The following is a 21,087-nucleotide window of genomic DNA, read 5'->3' on the forward strand; positions in this document are numbered from 1 at the left end:
GTCCGGTGGTGTTTGTAAATCCTGGTAGAAAACCATTTTTTAGAAGGTTGTTTAGGAACTCTACACTTATATGATTGTAATCCTGTATATTTATGTTAAAATCACCAATTATAATAAGGTTTTTTACATTATTTTTCTGATCTAAATAGATTTTGAGATTCTGATTAAATTCTATACAACTTAGTCCGTGTGATCTGTATAACGATGAGATCTCTAGTTGTTTTTTATTATTTAGGGAGATAATTATGTTTAGTATTTTAAGCTTACCTATTACAATCGTATCCTTAGTATGTTTAACATTCTCATTTACATAAACCACAATGCCATCATTTTTATTGATGTCGCCGTAATTGTAATATAATTTGTAGTCTTCTATTCTATAATACCGATAGTGTGTTAATTTCCATACCTCTGTGCATACGATAACATGGTTTTATTTTTAGACTTTTTAAAAGGATTTGTAACTTTTCGAAATTGGCATTTAGGCTTCTGATGTTTAAGAGGACGCCGTACACAAAAAAGATTCCTGTTTTACCATCGTTTTATCCGGTTTTCGTAATTCAAAGTTTTCTCAAAATCAACCATACCGATTGACTTGAAACTTTAGGAAGTTACTTGTAATAAAGAAATCAAGGGGGGACAACTATTACTTTTCCGAAATAAGCTAAAAATATTATTTCTGTATTTTTGTCGGTTACCGACCGCGCATTCAGTATGCACATAGCCCACGGTGCCTTCCCTTTCCAGCCTTTTTACAAATAATGAATAAATATTTCAGAGAAATCCTTAGTTATTCCCGCTTCCTTACGCAACAAAGTACATTCCTAAAGTAATACAATATATATATATATATATATATATATATATATATATATATATATATATATATATATATATATATATATATATATATATATATATATATATATATATATATATATATATATATATAAAAACAAACAAATCTACAAAAACCTTGAATTACTTGGCGACGCTATATCGCTGTGTAATGGCATTGTGAAGCAGACGACATCAAGCCTGGTTTCATCATTTCGACTCGTATGTAAAAATCACTGATTTTGATGCATTTTGCGGAGTTGTCCCCCCTTACTGTTACACTAAATTATCTGGTAAATCAATTGCCACTGAAATATCCGTCAATTTTTCAAAAACTTTGAACTACTCCGCGAGGTGACACGAGCCCGAGATGAAAAGTGGCGGCCATATTAGTTACTGATTTATAACGCCACCGAGAGAGGGCGTTTGAGTCTCGTTCTCAGTCAGTTTACCTACACTCTAGAAATCTTTGCCGCGCTACATCAAAACAAGAATGACGTAACAAACGTTATATTTACAAAAGTAATAATTATTTATTTAGGGTTGAGATAAACGATAAAAAAATCAAACAAGAAGTGCCTCTATATAGTTTTTTACCGTTCCTCCTGCCGAGGTCCGCTGATCAAATGCGGTAGATACAACATATCCGGGCGAGCCTTTATACAGCTAACCTACCCAGAAATATGTTTTACGATTACCTCTTACTACCGACAGTCAGTATTTATTGTTGAAATATGGCAAAATGACTTTTTCGAGCGACAAAAGTGCGTCTATATGGTTTTTTACGGATTTTTACCGTTCCTCCTGCCGAGGTCCGCTGATCGAAAGCGGTAGCTAAAACATATCCGGGCGAGCCTTTTTACACCAAATGTACCAAGGAATATGTTTTACGATTACCTCTTACTACTGGCAGTTAACATTTATTGTTAAAATATGGCAAAATAGCTTTTTCGAGCGACAAAAGTTCGTCTATATGGTTTTGTATTGCCGTATGTTATTCATAGACTATGTGTGCAAGTTCTTTGCAGTACATGCATGTTTATTACATAGCATGCTATAAGCGTACTTGTATACATAACCCTATAGCCCATTAATAACATACAGCAATACAACTTATTTTGTTTAAAATCATGTAACTTCTACTGCAAGGCCTATCCCATTATCAAACTTGGCATGCTTGAAGCTCTTGTCATAAGAAACACTTTCACTATCGAAAACATAAAATTGCCTTCGCCAAAGCTGAGCACTCGGCCCGTATAAGTTATATTTTAATATAGTAATATGAAACAAGCAATATAGGTCAAAATAAACTTAAAATAATCCAGTATTATTCTGTTAAATTGTATTATAATTTTTCTTACCTTTACTAATCCTGAAATTTCTCAACAAACTAAATGAGCCTTGTTTCGTTAAGGTCGAAAATAAATGAAAAAAAAATATGAGTAAATATTGATGCTCTTTTCTTTAATTAACATCCGAGTAATTAATGCTTGAATTTGTTTGAGAAAACATGGTTTCTGTTATTTTAGTCATTATAGTTAAAACTAATAAAATTGCAGTATTTTTAAAGTTGCCAAACAATTTTTCAAATATTTCAAAATTAAAAAATTGTTTATTGAAAACTTTAATAAAAAAATAATAAAATTGAATTTCATAACAACTTTTTAAATTTCAAAATTTAAAAAAAATTTTTGGCAACTTTCAAAACATTTCAATTTTATTAATCTTAACCAAAATAACTATTTGTTTATCTTCAAAACAATTGGATTTTTTCATGAGGGAAAGATCTGAAATACTAGTCTTCGTGGCAAATCTGAACCGTACTAGTCTTTGCGGCAAATCTGAACCGTACTAGTCTTCGTGGCAAATCTGAACCGTACTACTCTTCGTAGGGACCGACGATATAGGTTGTGTTAAAATTATGAAACATTATATTAACATAATTTAATGCAAGCAAATATAATTTTCGAGTATTTTATTCTTTTAAAGCATATTCTACAACAAAATATAATCAACAACATATGTCAATCGCAAGCGAAGCAAGCTTTTTCTGCTAGTTATTATATAATTATTACAAACCTTGTTTTAGATATAAAAAAGTTATTTTTTTAGGGCGGAAACGACATCAAATCTTCCAGTAGATATGCGACCATTACCCAAAGAACCAGATTTTGATGAAAAGAAAAAAAGAAATACAAAAAACAAAATGAGATTAAAAGATAATAAAGATAAACCTAACATTAGTTATCCCACTAATTTTGAGCATACTGTCCACGTTGGATTTGACGCTATAACTGGAGAATTTACAGTACGTATTACAATATATTTTTGTCTGTACTAAAATTATTATTATTGAATAAAAAATGCAGTGTAGTTGTAATAATCTACATGCAAAGGCTATTATAAAATTTAAAAAATTTGTTACCCTAGAAATATTCTATTTTAAACAGAAATTACTGAAGGAGAAACATTGTCACACTCATTTTATATTTTATGTCTACATACGTGCGTTAGCGTGAAAGTTAAATTTTCCTAAAAGCGTGAGTCTGTATTTATACTTTTAAATTGTTTATCCTTTAATAAAGTTTTAGTAACAATAACAATAACTTTTGGCAGCCGGATCATCTGCTAATTTATGATTTAAATTGATTTTATTCACTGTCTCTTTTTTACAGAGAATTTTTCTTCTAACCTTAAATGCTTTTATTTTATAAGGCATTTGAAGCACAGTCGTAGAGTGCGAGTCGTGCAGCTTGCATCGACCATTATATAGAAAAGTCCTACATTGGTATATGCTCAAAGGTGAGAGATATTCAAATTTCATTGAGACCGATATACTAATCGCCGTGCAGACAGAAACTTTAGGGGAGTTGTGTACTCCATTATAATTCGTGCATATGGTGACAAATTTTGGATGATCAATAGATGGATTGCAGCAATCAGTGATGTTGGTAGCCTTGAAGTTAGACCGTTCAAGCCATTTCTTATTAAAATCACCAATGACGAAAATCTTGCTGGCGTACTCGAGCGCGTCTTGAAGAATGTTTTCTATTTAAGTATACTCGTTATCGCCGGTAATTAACACCAAGAAAAATGTTCTTAGAATAAGAGTACAATTGGCTTAGCGTCTTCTTTGAAAGGTAGTATGACTGGCTTCTTCAAGATGCGATCTTTTTCTAAGTTCTTCAAGCCCTGTATGTCCACTGCTTACTCCATCTTATATGACCGTCTTGATCTCGTTGCTGACAGGGTTATTCTAAACTATGCGATAGTGTAAGATTAAGCAGTAAGCTTAGGTTCCAGTAGAAATGTTGTCTTGAGATTCGAATTCAAGACGAACGTCACTTGGAGCACTTTTCAAGCACTCGTTTTGTTTCAAACAGTCGATTAATATGAGTGTTAAAAGCGAAATAAAATCGTTCTTGGTTATGATGGGCTCTGCAACTTTGTCATAGTAGAGGTTCTGGAAATTCGTGAACATGTCATAAAATATGGCGTATTGAGAATTGTTGAATTCTAAATTTAAATTGCCGTTTGAATAGTATTGAAAGTTTAGGAAGAGCTTTACGTTATCGCACGCCATCTACCTAAACTTAGGTAGATTATAAATGGTGACTATTAGCGCAACAAAGTCGGTAACTTGCCGATGCCGGCAAGTTATCCATTGCTGCTTTCTTACCTACCAGGGGGGCCGCCTTAATGCTACGACGTACGGAATGAGTTATTTAATTATCGTCAATTCTAATTTATAGTCCTCTAAGGTAACGACACCCTCCCAGGTGTCGACACCTGAATAATTGTATTCAAATTATTATGCAACCTAGTCAGTACAAGATTATGTTTTACATTGACAACGATTTCTCTGTAATTTTCGGCAAACCCGAATATCATGCTTAGCGGCATGTCAAAAAGTCTTCCCAATATTTAACCAGCCTGCATTTTCCATTATTAAACTTTTACTGGGATTGTGTGAAATACAGCCTTTCATGACTGTAGTCGAACCGTCATTTTAACACTTATCGAATTCAGCAAAATAGTATGCCACTTGTTTTCCACCGGGAGCAATGACTCGCAAATTAGGCTTTTTAGGAACTGATTGTTTACTGTGTTAGCGCTTTAACGTTTCGCTGACGACTGATAACTGAGCGACATATCATTTTGTTTGTATAGCCTCTACCGACTTTGCTATTATAAACTATTCATATTACGTGTATTTTAAATGCAATCGGATCTTAATATTTTCGTCTTAAATATTTACTAGCTGTTCTTCTTTTCCGCCTATGCGAATTTGTAAGTGCTCCTGAACTATGCTCTTGAAGGTGATAGGGTAAATGACCTGCAATGGTTCTTAGATGATCTGATATCCTGGCTGTACTGCGAGAAAAAATTTGTGAATAGTATGCGCTAATTTTTCATTTATCTGGGATCTGCTGGTCATGTTGCATTCGATTGGCCGAGCATTAACTTTTCGAATAGCAATGGCAAGTCGGAAGGATGCGTGATATTTCCTGCAGAACGCGTTGAATTAAGCCGAGTAATGCAGCAATCGAGTCTTGCGGTTGTAATTCAACTTTACGATCGAACTTTATAATACTACAATAATTTTGTTAGGTTGTATGCTGATCGAAATTCTCTTTTTACTCGAAGTTTTATCAAGGTAATTCTCGATATCTTAAATCTCGTAACTACTAGTAGGTAAAACAATTTCCTCCTTACCAACGTAAACTTTATTATTTCCTTTATCCATCTTTATTGGGCATCGAATTAAAGGTCAAAAGTTTGATTAATAAAAAAATGTATGCGGTGATATTTTAATGGTTGGAAAATAGTGAGCCTCGAGTATCGAAGAAGTACCGAAAAGAGTAAGGATTTCTCTGGTAGGTATACCGAGCATTGGATACTTTGATCTAAATCTGTAAGCTACATATCCAGCTACGTAAATTAAAGCATCATCAGTGATAATTGGACGAATTACTTCTATCTCAGGCAGCCCATCAATGTAATCTGTACAACAGAAGAAAATATCAATATGCGTGTAAAAAAACAACCTTATTATAAATTTTATTTAAGACAAGCATATACAAAAATAGAATGATGTTGGCTCTATCAGTCTTCCCGAGGCAATTTGTGCGTGAGGAAGAAGAGAAAAAAACCCAAGAGTTTTTCTTTTTTCTTCCTCCGACGTTTCGGTGGCCAATGCCACCCTGATCAGGAAAAGAAAACGGTAATCGATCGTCGGTATATGCATACGGATATTACGCGATATGTTTCGTCCTCGCCAGATGGCTGGCTAGAGGAGATAGAGGTATGTATTGTTCTCTCAGCTGTTCGATCCCGAATAAATATACATTTATTTTTTATGTAAAATCGTACCAGGATTTAAAAAGTCACTGTGCTGTAATTTTGTTATAAATATAATAGTAATTGCGGAAATGATGAATTATTCAAAAGTATTTCTTTTTGAAACGGCAAAACGTTCTTATGATTTGCAACCTGGATATTCTGCATATAATTATTCATAACTAGCTAAAAACTCACTCGCTAATGCTCGCTCGTTATATTTAAACATTGATTCAAGTTTTAAATAAATATATATATATATATATATATATATATATATATATATAATCTACAAATTTATAATAATAAAAATATGAAACAAAAACAATAATAAAATACTATACCACTATTAAAATATAATTTTATTTTAAAATCAGAAGTAATCACATCATAGCATTAAAGCATAATACTTATTAGTTAAATTTAAATTAAATTCGAAGAATGTATTTTTATTGAGTAATATTATGTAGTTATTGAAAAAATATTTATTTTGATGCGATGTGATGTATTAAACATAATACCAAAGGAATAAGATTTTATTTACGACGGAAAAAACATCAGAGAAAAAAGACTAAATTTGACGTTAAGACACAACTACATCACTATGGACGATAAATAGAAAATTGCGAAATGTTAGTCATGGTGATAGATTGGTCATAGTTTTTTAGATGCTCTTTACATCGAGATCTGATGATAAGACGAATTAACTTTAAAAAGGCGCGATATAATATAGATGTTGATGTCATGTTAATTGAACTGCTTCAATTGGTTGTTAGAGTCATACAACTCGGTTTTCTACCCTGTTGAAAAATCTCACGTGAGATCTCAGGTAGGGTAATATACTTAACACAGGATCTGTTGCCATATTATGGCGTGTTTATCAAAGTTACTATGTCAGTTCAGTCTATTTATTACTTAATACTATACATTTAATTGTAAACTAATACAAAAATTTAAGTTAATAACATTGTCTTTAATTTAAGTTGAATATAATAATAAGAAATTTTAAATTTATAAGTTAAAAAATATTAAATGAAAAAGTATATTAATGTAGTAATATAAATAATATAAGCCATGTTTCGTGGGACGCGTGGTAGCATGGCAGCCAGTCGGGTAAATTGCGTACGTTTTTATACTAATAATAATATTTATTACTAGCAATAATCACCTCGCTCGCTACCGCTCGCTCGGTTGTATTTCAGTAGACATTCATTTCAACATGTATATTGTAAATAAGTGCATTTAAATACATTTTTTGGGATTTGAATTTTCAATTATATAAAAGTTAATATTTTTAAAATATTGTAAATTTTGTGTTATAAGATTTTGCAAGGGAACAGATATATTTTAACAATTGTAAAATGAATCATTTAATTAAATTTTTTAATCTGTATTTTTAAATTTAATTAAACAGTAGCATAAATTTAAATTAATTTTTTAAGAAAAGAAAACGTTCAACTGTGTTAAATACCAGGCAGATTGATTAGAAAAAAAAAGTAATACATTTTTGCTTCCCCCTAGAGGAAGCTTTGTAATAGTAAAATTTTGAATTTCGTCAAATCTTCTAAAAAATACTTTTTGGTGTGTTAGAAATTTAAATCAAATGTTCTTAGAAAATGTCCGTATGGATGTGTGTGTGTGTATGCGTGTATCTGGATGTGTATGTGTATGCATACCTTAATGTTTCTGTAACTACTCCGTCAATATCAATAAAATTTAACATACATATCTTTTTTTTGAATTCTAAATTTGGGAAAAACAGTTATTTTTTATTTCCTCAACTATTTTTTTAAGGCCATTTTTTGATTTTTGAAAAACACTATATTGCATTTTTTTTCAATCATCCCATTGTTACAAACAATTCAGCTAAAATGCATTTAAAAGAGAATGAAATTACCTACTTTTCCTCGTCTGGTCTTCGGGATCGACCGCTTTGTTCGGCAGATAAAACGAAAAAGGTGATTTTTTTGTAAATTCATATCTCTGAAACTAAACAGCATAACCTTACGAAAAAAATCATGTCGATGGGTCACGTGTCAAACTATGTTTCATTAAAATTTCAAGTGATGTGACTACTTATTTCTTCAATAATAAATCGAAAACTAAAAAAATGATTTTTTTTGTGCCTCGTTCAGGGACGTAAAAAAGCTTTATTGCACTTGAGATTTTGGGAAAAAGTAGATATTTTATGTGTTTTGGCTAAGTTCATTGCGCAACTTTTAAACCACTATGGTTCTTAAGATATCAAGGTTTTAATTTTTTTTTGAAAATTCTTTGATTCCTTATATCTCTAAAACAATGTAGTCAAATGCTTTAAAATTTTATTTGGCGATTTACCTTAAAAAAGCTTTCTGCTGCTAAGATTTTCGAATGATTTCGTAAAGCGGTTCTCACGTAAAGAGTAAAGTATGACATGAATTCATAGGGAGGGACTTTAACGACGTGCAACGACACTCCTATAAGAGGAAGCAAAAGTTTTTTATATATATATATATATATATATATATATATATATATATATATATATATATATATATATATATATATATATATATATATATAATCTGAAAAAAATTGACGGCAGCGTTCATATTCTATAATAAAAAAAAGAGGGGTTCTGCAATCTTTTGGACCATGAACCATCCAAAACTTATATATTAAATTATGTATTAAAAACCGCCTTATATATTAGCAGGCAGATTATACTGTATATTAAAACAATACTATATTTATTAGACCTATAAATTGTAACGGGGTTTCCGAGAACTAGTTCGCACAAAAGTAAAGCGACGAGGAGGATTCGACCCCACGTCCCCGAAATCTTAAGGCGCGTGCTCTAACCAGTGAGACAACGACGCACTACCCTGCACTCGCGCCGACTAGCTCTTACGGGCGCTATGCTCGCCCGTTACAGCCCCCCTCAAGAAGTGAACTGGCTGGGTCAACTTCACCTTTTTCATACCGATTCCCCAGCCACCCAGCCTTGCCAGGGAGTCCTTGACAGCTGAACGCCTGACTGGTGACGCTTCAACCCAGGACTCGCCTGACTCCGACTACACGAATCTTCCTGGGGCTTACCGATTCTCGAACCTTGTGGGTTTTTGAGTTGGGCGCCATGTAACGGGGTTTCCGGGAACTAATTCGCACAAAAGTAAAGCGACGAGGAAGATTCAACCCCACGTACCCGAGATCTCAAGGCGCGTGCTCTAACCACTGAGCCAACGACGCACTATCCTGCACTCGCGCCGACTAGCTCTCACAGGCGCTATCCCCGCCCGTTACAAAATTTAGTTGGAGGAAACTACGTGCCAATGAATTGGCAGCGGTTTTTAAATTGAATCATTCAAGATGTTATAAAGTTAGTATATATACATTGTATAAGTTATTTGAATATATATTTATATAAATATATGTATATATATATATATATATATATATATATATATATATATATATATATATATATATATATATATATATATATACCTGTATTTATTTGTTCAATGATAAAACGTATTTGTGCGTGTGTGTGTGTGTGTGTTCGTATGTATGCGCGTATGTGTGTGTCTGTGTATGTGTATATATATTTTTTTTTTTCAAGGTACCAGAGGTGGAGATTTTTCTTATTGTTGTCATAAAGAAAAAATAAATTTGTTAGAAAATCCTCATTATACAGATGAGTTGATGTTATTGGCTACAGGTCTATCAGAGGACAGCATTAATTTTCGTAAAAATATTCGTGAATACAATAATTCTTTGGCTTTTTCAAGTTTTGGTGCAAATTTTGACAAAATACCTGGTCATTGTCCTCAAATTATAAGAATTTGAGGTCAAATATATCACAATGTTTATGCTTTACATCCAAATGAAGATTAAGCACGAAAATACGGACAATTGTATATTTTAGATAATGAAATGGCAACAACTCAACGAAAAAGTAATAAAAGTAATTCAGACACAAAATTAGAACTATTAAGTCGATTAGATAATTTATTAAAAAAAATTCATTCTTGTGCTGAAGCTTACAAAATGATGTATGAGGTAGGACAAGAAGAAATTAAACGATGTAATAATAGTAACCGTCAGCCAAGGACAGTTAATATGGCAATAAAACAAAAAAACAATTCAGATAAAAATACATATAACGAAACTACTTGCAATGAAGTTGTAATGATTTTTTTTTGTTTTTGAGAAAACGGTCAACCACATGTTGAACGTGATATCGTTATATATTCAAGACATGATAAACCAATTACTATCCCTTTAATAAGTAAACACGCAGATCCAATGACATATCCTCTTATTTATCCAAATGTTGGTTATAGATGGATGCCTAATATGAAGTGTAAAGTTGGCAATAGTAACATTTCTAATTTGCAATTTTACAACTATAGGTTCAGTGTTAGAAATAAATTTAATCCTCACCTTAATTTAGGAAAAATGACACAATAGGAGATCGTAGACGCTTTTGTAAAAGTTGAAAATTTAAGATTATATTGTATAAGAAAAAATCAAAATGTGTTAAGAAGTGAATGTTATAAAGGAGTGATGGATTATTTGCATAAAGAGTCTGAAAATATAAAAATTGAAAAAATGTTTATATTACCATCAAATTTTATTGGAAGTTCTCGATGTTTAAAACAAAACTATATCGATTTCATGACTCTTGTTTGGGGGACACAACACCTTTAAACCCTGAAAATAAGAACTCTGAAAAAATTCATAAATTTTAAGTAAAACATTTGAAATTTTTTATAGATACTTTTAGCATGAATACCTTTAATTTTATCATGCTAAAACCTTTATTATTTCTGCTGGCCCATTATGGCACTCGGTGCAAGAATTTGTGAACTTTTTCACTGTCCGTAGGATTCCAAGTGAACGAATGGTTCTTTTGGGCTCAAACTCAAGAAGGATACTTTGTACACTTGTAGTTTTTGTATGAATGCAGGGAATTCAATTTCAATGTTTAAAAATGATTTGGCGATGAAAAACTGAGTTTATTTTTTTTCGCTTATTCTGACACATTTTTGCGTATAAAACATTTTTTAAACATTTAAATCAAAATCCCTGCATTCATACCACAACTACAGGTGTACAAAGTATCCCCCTTGAGTTCGAGCCCAAAAGAACCATGCGTTCACTTGGAATCTTACGGACAGTGAGCTAAAATCAGTAAAAACAACATTTAGAGAAAATCAACTTCAAAGTTTATGAAAATTGTTGAACGTATAACTTAAATTAGTGATTACCAAATTCTTTAGGGCCAAGTTTTCTATGTTCGACACACGTATACCTTGACTTTTAGCAATTATGAGGTATATTCACTTATACCTCTGGGTTCTGTACGGCTTTTCTTACCTGCAAACAAAAAAAGTCATTTCATGAATTTTTATAAAAATTTGATAAAAAGGATATTTTATCCTTGATAATAATAACGCTTTGCACTTATCTTTTCTTTTAGTTACTGTGTTGAACCTTCAAGTTCAAACTGGTAGAAAATTACCAGTCTAACCTCTAAATGTCACCAAGCAGGTTAGTGTTACCAGGGTCAGCTGAAAAAGATAAAATAAATCAATATTTCAATATCATAAAAATGAATTGAAGCAATACAAAGAAAAATACTTATCTTTTCTTCGTAGTCATTACAAGGACTTCAAGATATTTCAGTGCAATGCCTAGTGTGCACCTACAGCGTAAGAATCCTTTTCTCATAATTCCCTGACTCTCCTTCTGAGGGTTTGTGCTTCCTTGGTGCTGGCCTGGATTTGTTTGTCGCTTAGCATGGAAGATCCTCTGGGTATCGGCAGAGTTTGCCCACTTTGCAGCAGCGTATCCAGGTGCCACCTCAAACTGCTTCAGAATCCTGAGCAAATCAGAACGACCATCATTAAACAAGGTTACTGCTGCATTTACACCAATTTTGAAGACTGTCAAACAACTGAATGATGGGGACTAATCTTCATACACAATTATTAAAACTCTTATTAGGATTCTGTGTAAAACCTCCAAGACATGTTTCTAGTGATTCTGGCTTCGACAAATCTTCATAAATTGGCCTCACTGCACCCATAACCACAGTCGGAAGGCTGTTCTTGTGGCTGAAGCTTCTGAGTTTTTTAGCGGCTTTGGCTGCTTGCCACTTGCACCAACTGTCGCGTCCTGGTGGGCATAACTGATGCATTGGCTTTGCGTCAGTTGACTGCATGTGATTGAAAGTTGCCCAGATTGCATTATACATTATAAAACGATTAGCTATTTATGATAAAGATATGTATATTTTAATGAAGAAAACGAAAAATATTTTAAACTAAACCAAATAGATATTGAAGCACGAAATTATTTAAATTCTGAAATACCAGTTCATTATACGTTTGATGAAAAATTTAAACAATGGAACAAAAGAAAAAAAACTATTAAACCAATATTAAGCAGAATGTATGTAGTCAATCCGAAGGATCGAGAACTATATTTTATTAAATTGTTACTTTTACATGTGAAAGGAGCAACTTTGTTTGAAAATTTACGTTCTGTTGATGGTATATTATATTCTACTTTTTATGAAGCCGCTATAGCAAAACAGTTGGTTACTGAAGATAGAGAATGGGATAGATGTTTAAAGAAAGCAATTTAATTCGAGTTTCCTAGTGCATTATGTGCGTTATTCGCCTTTATTTGTATTCATCATAATCTTATGAACGCAAAAGAATTATATGAAAAATATAAAGATTACTTTTATCACCCTAAATACGAAAAAAATGTTGGTGAAAATATAGCACTTAATAGAATTGAGAGAAATTTGCACATAAATGAATATTCCTTAAGTGATTTTAATTTACCCGTTATAACCACATGCATAGCAGAATATAATGATGAAGTAACATTATATAACAAACATGATAAACTAAATGTGTTACAAATAAATGTAGAATCTTTAAATGTTGATTAGAAAAATATATTTAACGAAGTTTAAATACTAAACATAATAACTTCCTTTTTATTAATGGACCAGAAGGAAGTGGGAATTGTTATTTACTCAATGTTTTGATTGACCATTCAAAATATTTTAATATACCACTCGCAATTTAGAAATTAATTGTAATGATATTTAATTATTTAACGCGTCATTATTAAATATACTATTAAATATTAAATGTACACTTGATAGTAGTTAACTCTTGTGGAACGTTTTTTAAGTGCTCCAATCAGATTGCCAGATCGATAAATTCTTACCAATTAAAAGCACGATTTCAAAAACGTTCCACAAGAATTAACTACCGTCGAGTACAAATGAATATATTCAATATAGCCAACATTCTAGAAAAGTAGTTATAGCTACTAGTACACAGGACCGGTTTTAAAATTATAGAATAAAATAGAAATACATTTTAAATATTAAATAATGTTTTCAAACTCTTTGTAATTATTTAATTAAAGTATTAATTATATTAACAAAATATAACAATAAAATAATATTAATTAAAAATTCTTTTATTCACATTTATAATATAATGCCAATTGTAGGATTATAACAATCATAACATTTATATTCTGTACTAAAATGTAATACATAATACAATATTCACTTTTATATTAGATGCTAACGATATCTTACATCCCTACCAAAAAAGAAAAAGAAAAACAACTGAAGAAAACAATCATGAATTGCAGATAACAGCAGAATAGTATATTGTACAACAAGGGTCGAAAATGGGCTTTTCCAAGCGAGGATGATGTTTGAGCACGAGTGGTAGTCGAGGGCGCCACAGGCATAGATACATTCATAGACACATTGATTTAAAAACAAAGATCGTATCTGCACAAATTATTATTTGCAGCATCCCTCTCACCTAAACCAAATCTGCAGATTATATTTTGGGATAAGAGAACAGCAACAGATAACTTGCCTGGCGTAGGCAAGTTACTGACCAAGTGGCGCTAGTAGCTACACGTAAATAGTCTATCTAAGCGCTGGTAGATGGCGTACGCGCAGATAACACAGGAGAGAGGGAGCATCCCGGGTATATAAGGAACCCCGGAGCCAGCAGCGAGCATTCGTAATCTGGCTCTCAACTGAGCAACGTGCGAATGGTAGTACTCGCTGCTTGCTCCGGTCTCCACCATACCCAGTAGTCCATGAGCTCCAGGCTCTCGAAGTGTATGTGTGCAGTCCACTCCCTCTCCTTGTAGACTGAGATCCAGCATCGCTTATAATTGAATATTGAATGATCAAATAAATAAATAAAAGACATTTAAAACATATAAACTATTTCAACCCTTGTTTAGCATTACCCACTCCCATCCCCCCATCAGTTGTGTCACCGGTGTAGGATGGTAGTACCCTGCATTTAGGTGGCGCATCTGGTTCTAGACTCATGGTGAGATGGTAGTACCTCACACATCAGTCTAATAGCTGCGTGGTTTACCTAAGTGTGCGGGATATGCGTAGTGGAGATATCCTACTCATCTCCCTCTACACACGAGCAGCTCTCCTCTGGTGGCTCGGCCATTACAGAGGATAGGGAGGTCTTTTGTCCACTCAATAGATATTACCGGGTGGATCAAAGACTGCTATCACTCTTCGAATGTGCTTCTCTCCCGCTTTACTAACCTCGGGCCTCGAATCCTTCGCGTTCGCGTATTAACCCTTCGCGGACCGTTTCAACAAATACATACAGCATTTGTCATTTCATGTTCACAAACAAATAACTTAAAAAAAGAGCATATCTGCAGAAATAATTATTTTCAGCATCCCTTTTATCTGGACCTATCTAATCTATTTTAAGATCGACGCTAATAATGTATGTAAAATATACCTATATATCTATGTGTCGTATATGATTTATAAAATAATTCAGATTAAAAATACGAATAAACATATTTGCTATATTTTTTTGAGAAGATTATTATTTACAGCATCCGACATATCTGGACCAATTTTACTATGTTGTATGGTATATGTATACATATACATTATTAGTAATTAATAACTAAAAGAATTACATAAATATATATAATTGTATATCTTTATGTAAATATTGCTGATTTATGTGAAATGTTTCATGACCCGGACACTTTTACTAAACCATTTTTTATTCAAAAAAATAACTAAATTCAATTTCTTTTTCATTTTTTTGTTGTAGTATAATGTCTTCATGTTTTTGCTACATATCTATCATGTAACAATTGTCATTCCGGAATGATTCACTAGTTCTGGTAAATTTTTATAAAATTGCTCATTTTATTGTTTTAATATAGTGTAGAAGATTTTTATGTAAAGCTTGGACAGGAATTGCTGCAAATTTATTAAATAATGGCAAAATGGTCCACACGACATTTAAACTGCCACTTAATGTAACTGAATGCACAACATGTAATGGTAAAACCTAACTCAAATGATGATACAAAACTAAAAGCTGTGCAAATTATAATATGGGATAAGATATTAATGACATCAAAATTTGCTTTTGAAGCAGTCGATCGTCTTCTTCAAGATATATGTAATGAGAAAAAAATATTTTGTGGTAAAACTATATTAGTGTCTGGAGATTTTAGACAGACATTACCTGTTGTCCGTCATGGTAGTCGTACAGAAATTATTGAAAATCCTGTTAAACATAGTCATTTATGGATAAATTTCACACGCATGACACTAAAGGAAAATCTTCGTCATTCCGACAATGATAATAATTTTAAGCAATAGCTATTAGATGTAGGCGATGAAAAATGTAAAAATTCTTATGAAGAAGAACAACAATTGTTTGAAATTCCTGTCGATATAATAAGGGAAAAAAAAGGTATTATAACTGAAATTTTTGGACGAGAGATAAAAACAGACGATAAAACATTAGTGATAAAGTTATTTTGGCTCCTAAAAATAGTGATGTAATCTCTATAAATAATGAAATTTTAAATATTGTAGAAGGTCAAGCTGTCGAATACTTAAGCATCGATACAGCAAAAGATGATAATGGAGAAAATTTAGATGTTATGTTACCGACAGAATTTCTTAATTTATTAACACCTAATGGACTTCCACCACACAAATTGGTATTAAAATTTGGGAAACTTACCTACGAAACTTACAGCAGCGTATAGGGCACGGCAAAATGTAAAGCTTAAAAAAAATTTGAGCCGCATAACCCCTGGGAACATAGAAAAAAAGCTACATGAAATTTTCATCCCCTAAAAGGCGATAAATTTTGTAAAACACAACTGTAAGGGGTCCCTACAAAGCTAGATATAAAATACAGTAGAAAAAAGTAATTTTTCATTGGGAGCCACCCCTAAGTCACGAATAATAGAAGAATGATGAGCGTAACTTCGACTCACCCTCGTAGTACTTTGCGTTTTAAAGTGTCTTGGCACACTTTTTTCTAAACTATATAGGTGCCTATCCTGAGTACGGCTGAACTCGGAGCAATTCTCTGTTTTCGCTTGCTATTGCATAAATTCCTCACTTTAAAAAGTAAAAATAGGACAATTTCATTACGTGTGTCATTACTTAACAATGCTATAATAAAAGTGCTAAATACAAAAACTAAAAATAAAATTTTCACTCAAAATATAGTATACAAAGAAATTTTGTAATTTTCTTAGAATTATTATGGCTCATACTCGGCAGCAGCATATTAGTATATGTAAATAATAATATAATAGTATAATATAAAGTAAACGCACTGTAAAAGAGGTTCGAATAAGATGCGAATCACAAAGAGGTCACCCTAATACTAATAAAATTAAGAAATATAGATAGTGTGACCCTGAAGGACCTGAGAACCGGAGAACCGGAGTAAAAGCGTTCATGCTTAATATAATGTATAATATAATTTTAATTTAATGGTTTAGTGTTAGCTTTTAATTAATTATAAGTGTATATACATTTTATTTTAAATATATTTCTTTTTTTTAATATTATTTATTGTGTTTCATTATTAAATATATTTAGTCTTAATAAAAATGGTATTTTTTATACCTAGTCTACTTTTTAGGGTTGTTAAACAAAAACAAATTCGCTTCGTGTATTTTACACGATAAAAACTGAGTGAAATTGGCCCCTAATTTAGATTACACATTTATTGCTGATAGATAACCATTCGACACTTATTATAGCGAATAGCGAAACAGGGTCTATGATACAACGCGCTAAATATACAACATATTTTTTTTCTTTTTTTACGTGGCATTTGGAACTCGAAAGTTCATCGCGTCATCTACGCAAGCCTTCCACGCTGCCCTATCTTGTGTCAACCCCACCCAAGAAGCACCTCTCCGATCGACACCCACCCGTCCTATTTCTACTAGATCCGCTTTTACGTTGTCCTCCCATCTACGTCTAGGTCTACCTAGAGGTCGCGTTGCCATCGGCCTGCCCTTCATGACACGCGCTGCCGTACGGTCGTCTTCCATTCTCGCTACGTGCCCTGCCCATCCCAATCTGCGCGATTTTATTATTCTGTTAATATTTGGTGACGCGTACAGATTGTGTAACTCATCATTGTGTAGTCTCCTCCATTCCCCGGTTTCCTCATCTTTCTTCGGCCCGTATATTTTTCGCAAGACTTTATTTTCAAATACCCTAAAACGGTTGTCCGCCTGCTTAGTGAGAGCCCACGTTTCGCACCCGTACAGAACCACCGGCAGTATTATTGTTCTGTATATTCTTATTTTAACGTTTTTAGACAACAGCCTCGACTTAAGTAAATTACTCACGGTGTAGAAGCAAGCATTACCCGAATGGAGTCTCTTATTTATTTCGACATTAATCTCGTTTCTATCATTTATGGTCGTACCCAGATACCTGAATTCGCTAACCTTTTCAAAAGTAAAATTCTCTGCAGATGCCTAGCTTATCCACAATTATGTACTTTGTTTTTGATTCACTCACTTCTAACCCTGTATACTCCACCGCTTTTATGAGGATTTCCGCGTTTCTTGCTACCGTTTCCCTACAATCCCCCAGTATATCCAAATCATCTGCGTAGCCTAGTATCTGCGTTGTTCCATTAAGCGTTGCGCCTAGCTGGCTAACCTGCATTTTTCTAACGGCATACTCTAACGTTAAGTTGAACAGCACCGTAGAGAGCCCATCCCCTTGTTTTAAACCATCGCGTATCATGAAGGGTTCTGATACATTACCGCCTATTCGGACCTTTCCCGTGCTTCCGTTCAGACATATTTGAATTAATCTCACGAGTTTTTTCGGTACACCGAGAAGTACTAGAATTTTATACATTTTGCTTCACTTAATAGAGTCGTACGCTTTTTTAAAATCTATAAATAGTTGGTGTATAGTTTCGCAAAATTCCCACTTTTTCTCTAACAACTGTCTTATGGTAAACATTTGATCGCTCGTCGATCTGTTGCGCCGAAATCCGCACTGATAATCTCCTACTATATCTTCCGCGAATGGAGTGAGTCTAGCTTGTATTACGTTTGACAGAACTTTGTAGCACGTTGCTAAAAGTGAAATACCCCTATAGTTATTGCAGTCTGTCTTATCCCCCTTTTTAAAAATCGGTATAATGATAGATTCCTTCCAATTTTCGGGTATTGTTTCATTTTTCCAGATGGCACATAATAGTTTATAGATTTTGAAAGTGAGCTCGACGCCCCCATATTTGAGTAACTCAGCTGGTATAGAGTCATTTCCCGCGGCTTTGTTGTTTTTTAGTTTTTTAATCGCGGCCTCTACTTCTTGGTAGCTCGGTTCCTCCACGTGGGGTTCAGCCGTGTGAATTTCGTCCCCTAATTCTTCGCTATTTTCGTGCACGTTTAATAATTTATCGAAATAATTTTTCCACAGCGACAGTAATTCGTTGTCATTTGTTACGAGGTCCCCGTTTTCGTCCTTCATCAATTGCGCTCTACTCCTAAAACCCTTTCTGATGGCGTTAATCCCTCTGTACATTTCACGGGGGTTATTTTCCTTACTTTTACTTTCTATTCTCCTAATAAGATTCTTTTGATACTCCCGCTTCTTATTTCTGTAGATCGCGCTCGCCTGTTTCCTTACGTTAGAATACTCATCTACGGTCCTATCGCTTCTATTTTGTAAGCTATCTAATTTAGCCTTTTTGCGCCTTTCAAACCAGAGTTCGCACTCTTCGTCAAACCATGGTTTGCTCTTTGGCTTTTTCTTTTTACCCAGTACTTTGTTCGCGGCCTCTTTTACCGTTTTTTCGATGTCCCCCCATAAGATTTTCGGTTCGTCATTCCCCTCCGGCGATGTGTTTGCTTCTTCAAGTGCCTGAAACCTGTTATTAATTTCTATCTGGTACCTAATTCGCTCTGTTCTATCTCGTAGCTTCTCAATATCGAAGCTTTCTACCTTGTTTGCTCGCTTAATATTTTGATTCGCTACTAGTCTAGCTCTTAATTTGGCTACTACTAGGAAGTGGTCCGAGTTGCTATCTGCTCCTCTGTAAGCCCTTACGTCGAGAACGTTAGTATGACGTCTTTTTTCAATGAGGAAATGATCAATTTGGTTCTGTGTGGCCACGTCCGGCGATGCCCACGTTGCCTTGTGTATGTCCTTGTGCTTAAAATACGTAGTTTTGATTATAAGATCTTTTGCCGCCGCGAAATTTATGACCCTAATACCGTTATCATTGCTGACTTCGTGCAGGCTTTCCTTCCCTATAATAGGCCTAAACATTTCCTCCCTACCTATTTTAGCAATGAAATCGCCTAATAGTATTCTTGTATCGTAAGACGCGAACTGGTCGATTACCTGCTCTAAAGTTTCGTAATAGAGATCCTTAGCTTCTTCTTCTTTGTCCTCCGTAGGACAGTGTACATTAATAAATACATATCTATACCATTCACCTTCGATAATGATGTACGAGAGCCTATCATTGACGGATTTGAAACTTTTAACCGAATGTATGATGCTTTTGCTTACGAGAAATCCGGAGCCTAGAGATCCCCCACTCCCGGCCCCATACAGGTATGTGAAGTTACCCGATGCTAGTACTCCGCCATCTGGCCACCGCGATTCCTGTATTGCTACCAAATCTAGATTGTACCTATCAGCTTCCTTTACGAGTTCTTTAAACGCACCTGCTCTGTATAGATTGTGAACATTCCAAGTTCCGACCCTTAAGTCCCTTTTGGTTCGGATTTGATTTTTTTGAGCCATGATGTTATGTTAAACCCGCGCGCTTCGGATGCTGTTCCGATCGCAGGTGAGTCCACCGTTCTAGAGGTGATAACCCCCATACCTCTCTAGAACTAAGTATGAGAGCTTTCCGACTTTGACGAGGACAGTGTCAACTCGTCGTCAGACACACTACGGTTTCATTCTCGCATCCTAACGCCCCCCTGCAAGGCAGCGCGCCTTCGCTGGCATCGTTACCGCGTAAGACCAGGTGACGAATCATTCTACACATCCCCTTTCGGGGCAGTTGTCATCGCTCCCGCATCCTCCTCGGCAGCAGGATTTTTGCCCAGTTTTGTAATGTGTGGTGAAAGAGATAGATTGAGAGATAAGAAATAATGTGAAGTGTTTTTGTTGTTGTGGTGCTTGCGTAGTGTTTCTAGATGAATGCGTTCGCCAGTGTGGGCTCATCACACCCACGCCTGTTCCTATCGGCTGTCCGCGGCTGCTTATTCAATTTATTCGCAGCTAACCTCTTTCTCAGGGGCTGTTCCTCTATCCGCAACCTAAGGACGCGCTGTGTAGTGGTGATAGGCACCCACCCGTCCGATCTGGACGACAACGCCCAAGACCCGCTTAGGGTAGCGGCATTGTAACAGAAATATACAACATATATATAAAAAAAATTTTCATTTCTAGTAGACAATGTCCAGGTATTAAAATCAACTCCCGGATGGCGAGACGTGGTCTATGATACAACGCACTAAGTATACAACAAATATACTAAAAAAAATATTTACTTCCTGTAAACG

General features: G+C 34.1%; 1 protein-coding gene across 24 annotated transcripts in view; it reads left to right on the top strand.

Annotated features, from left to right (window-relative positions):
- LOC103316326 (serine/threonine-protein kinase PAK 3) overlaps window positions 1–21,087 on the top strand; it is a 271,885-nt gene that overhangs the window by 95,989 nt on the left and 154,809 nt on the right. For all 24 annotated transcript variants that reach the window (XR_004345306.1, XR_004345308.1, XR_004345307.1 and 21 more), the window contains one exon: window positions 2,950–3,145. Coding sequence is in view for 21 of the 24 variants with exons in the window: in XM_031930175.2 (XP_031786035.1) it covers window positions 2,950–3,145 (196 nt within the window). In the remaining 3 variants the exon portion in view is untranslated. The remainder of the gene's footprint in view (window positions 1–2,949; window positions 3,146–21,087) is intronic.

This window comes from Nasonia vitripennis (genome assembly GCF_009193385.2).
Source record: "Nasonia vitripennis strain AsymCx chromosome 4 unlocalized genomic scaffold, Nvit_psr_1.1 chr4_random0010, whole genome shotgun sequence".
In the NCBI taxonomy this organism is placed as follows: domain Eukaryota; kingdom Metazoa; phylum Arthropoda; class Insecta; order Hymenoptera; family Pteromalidae; genus Nasonia; species Nasonia vitripennis.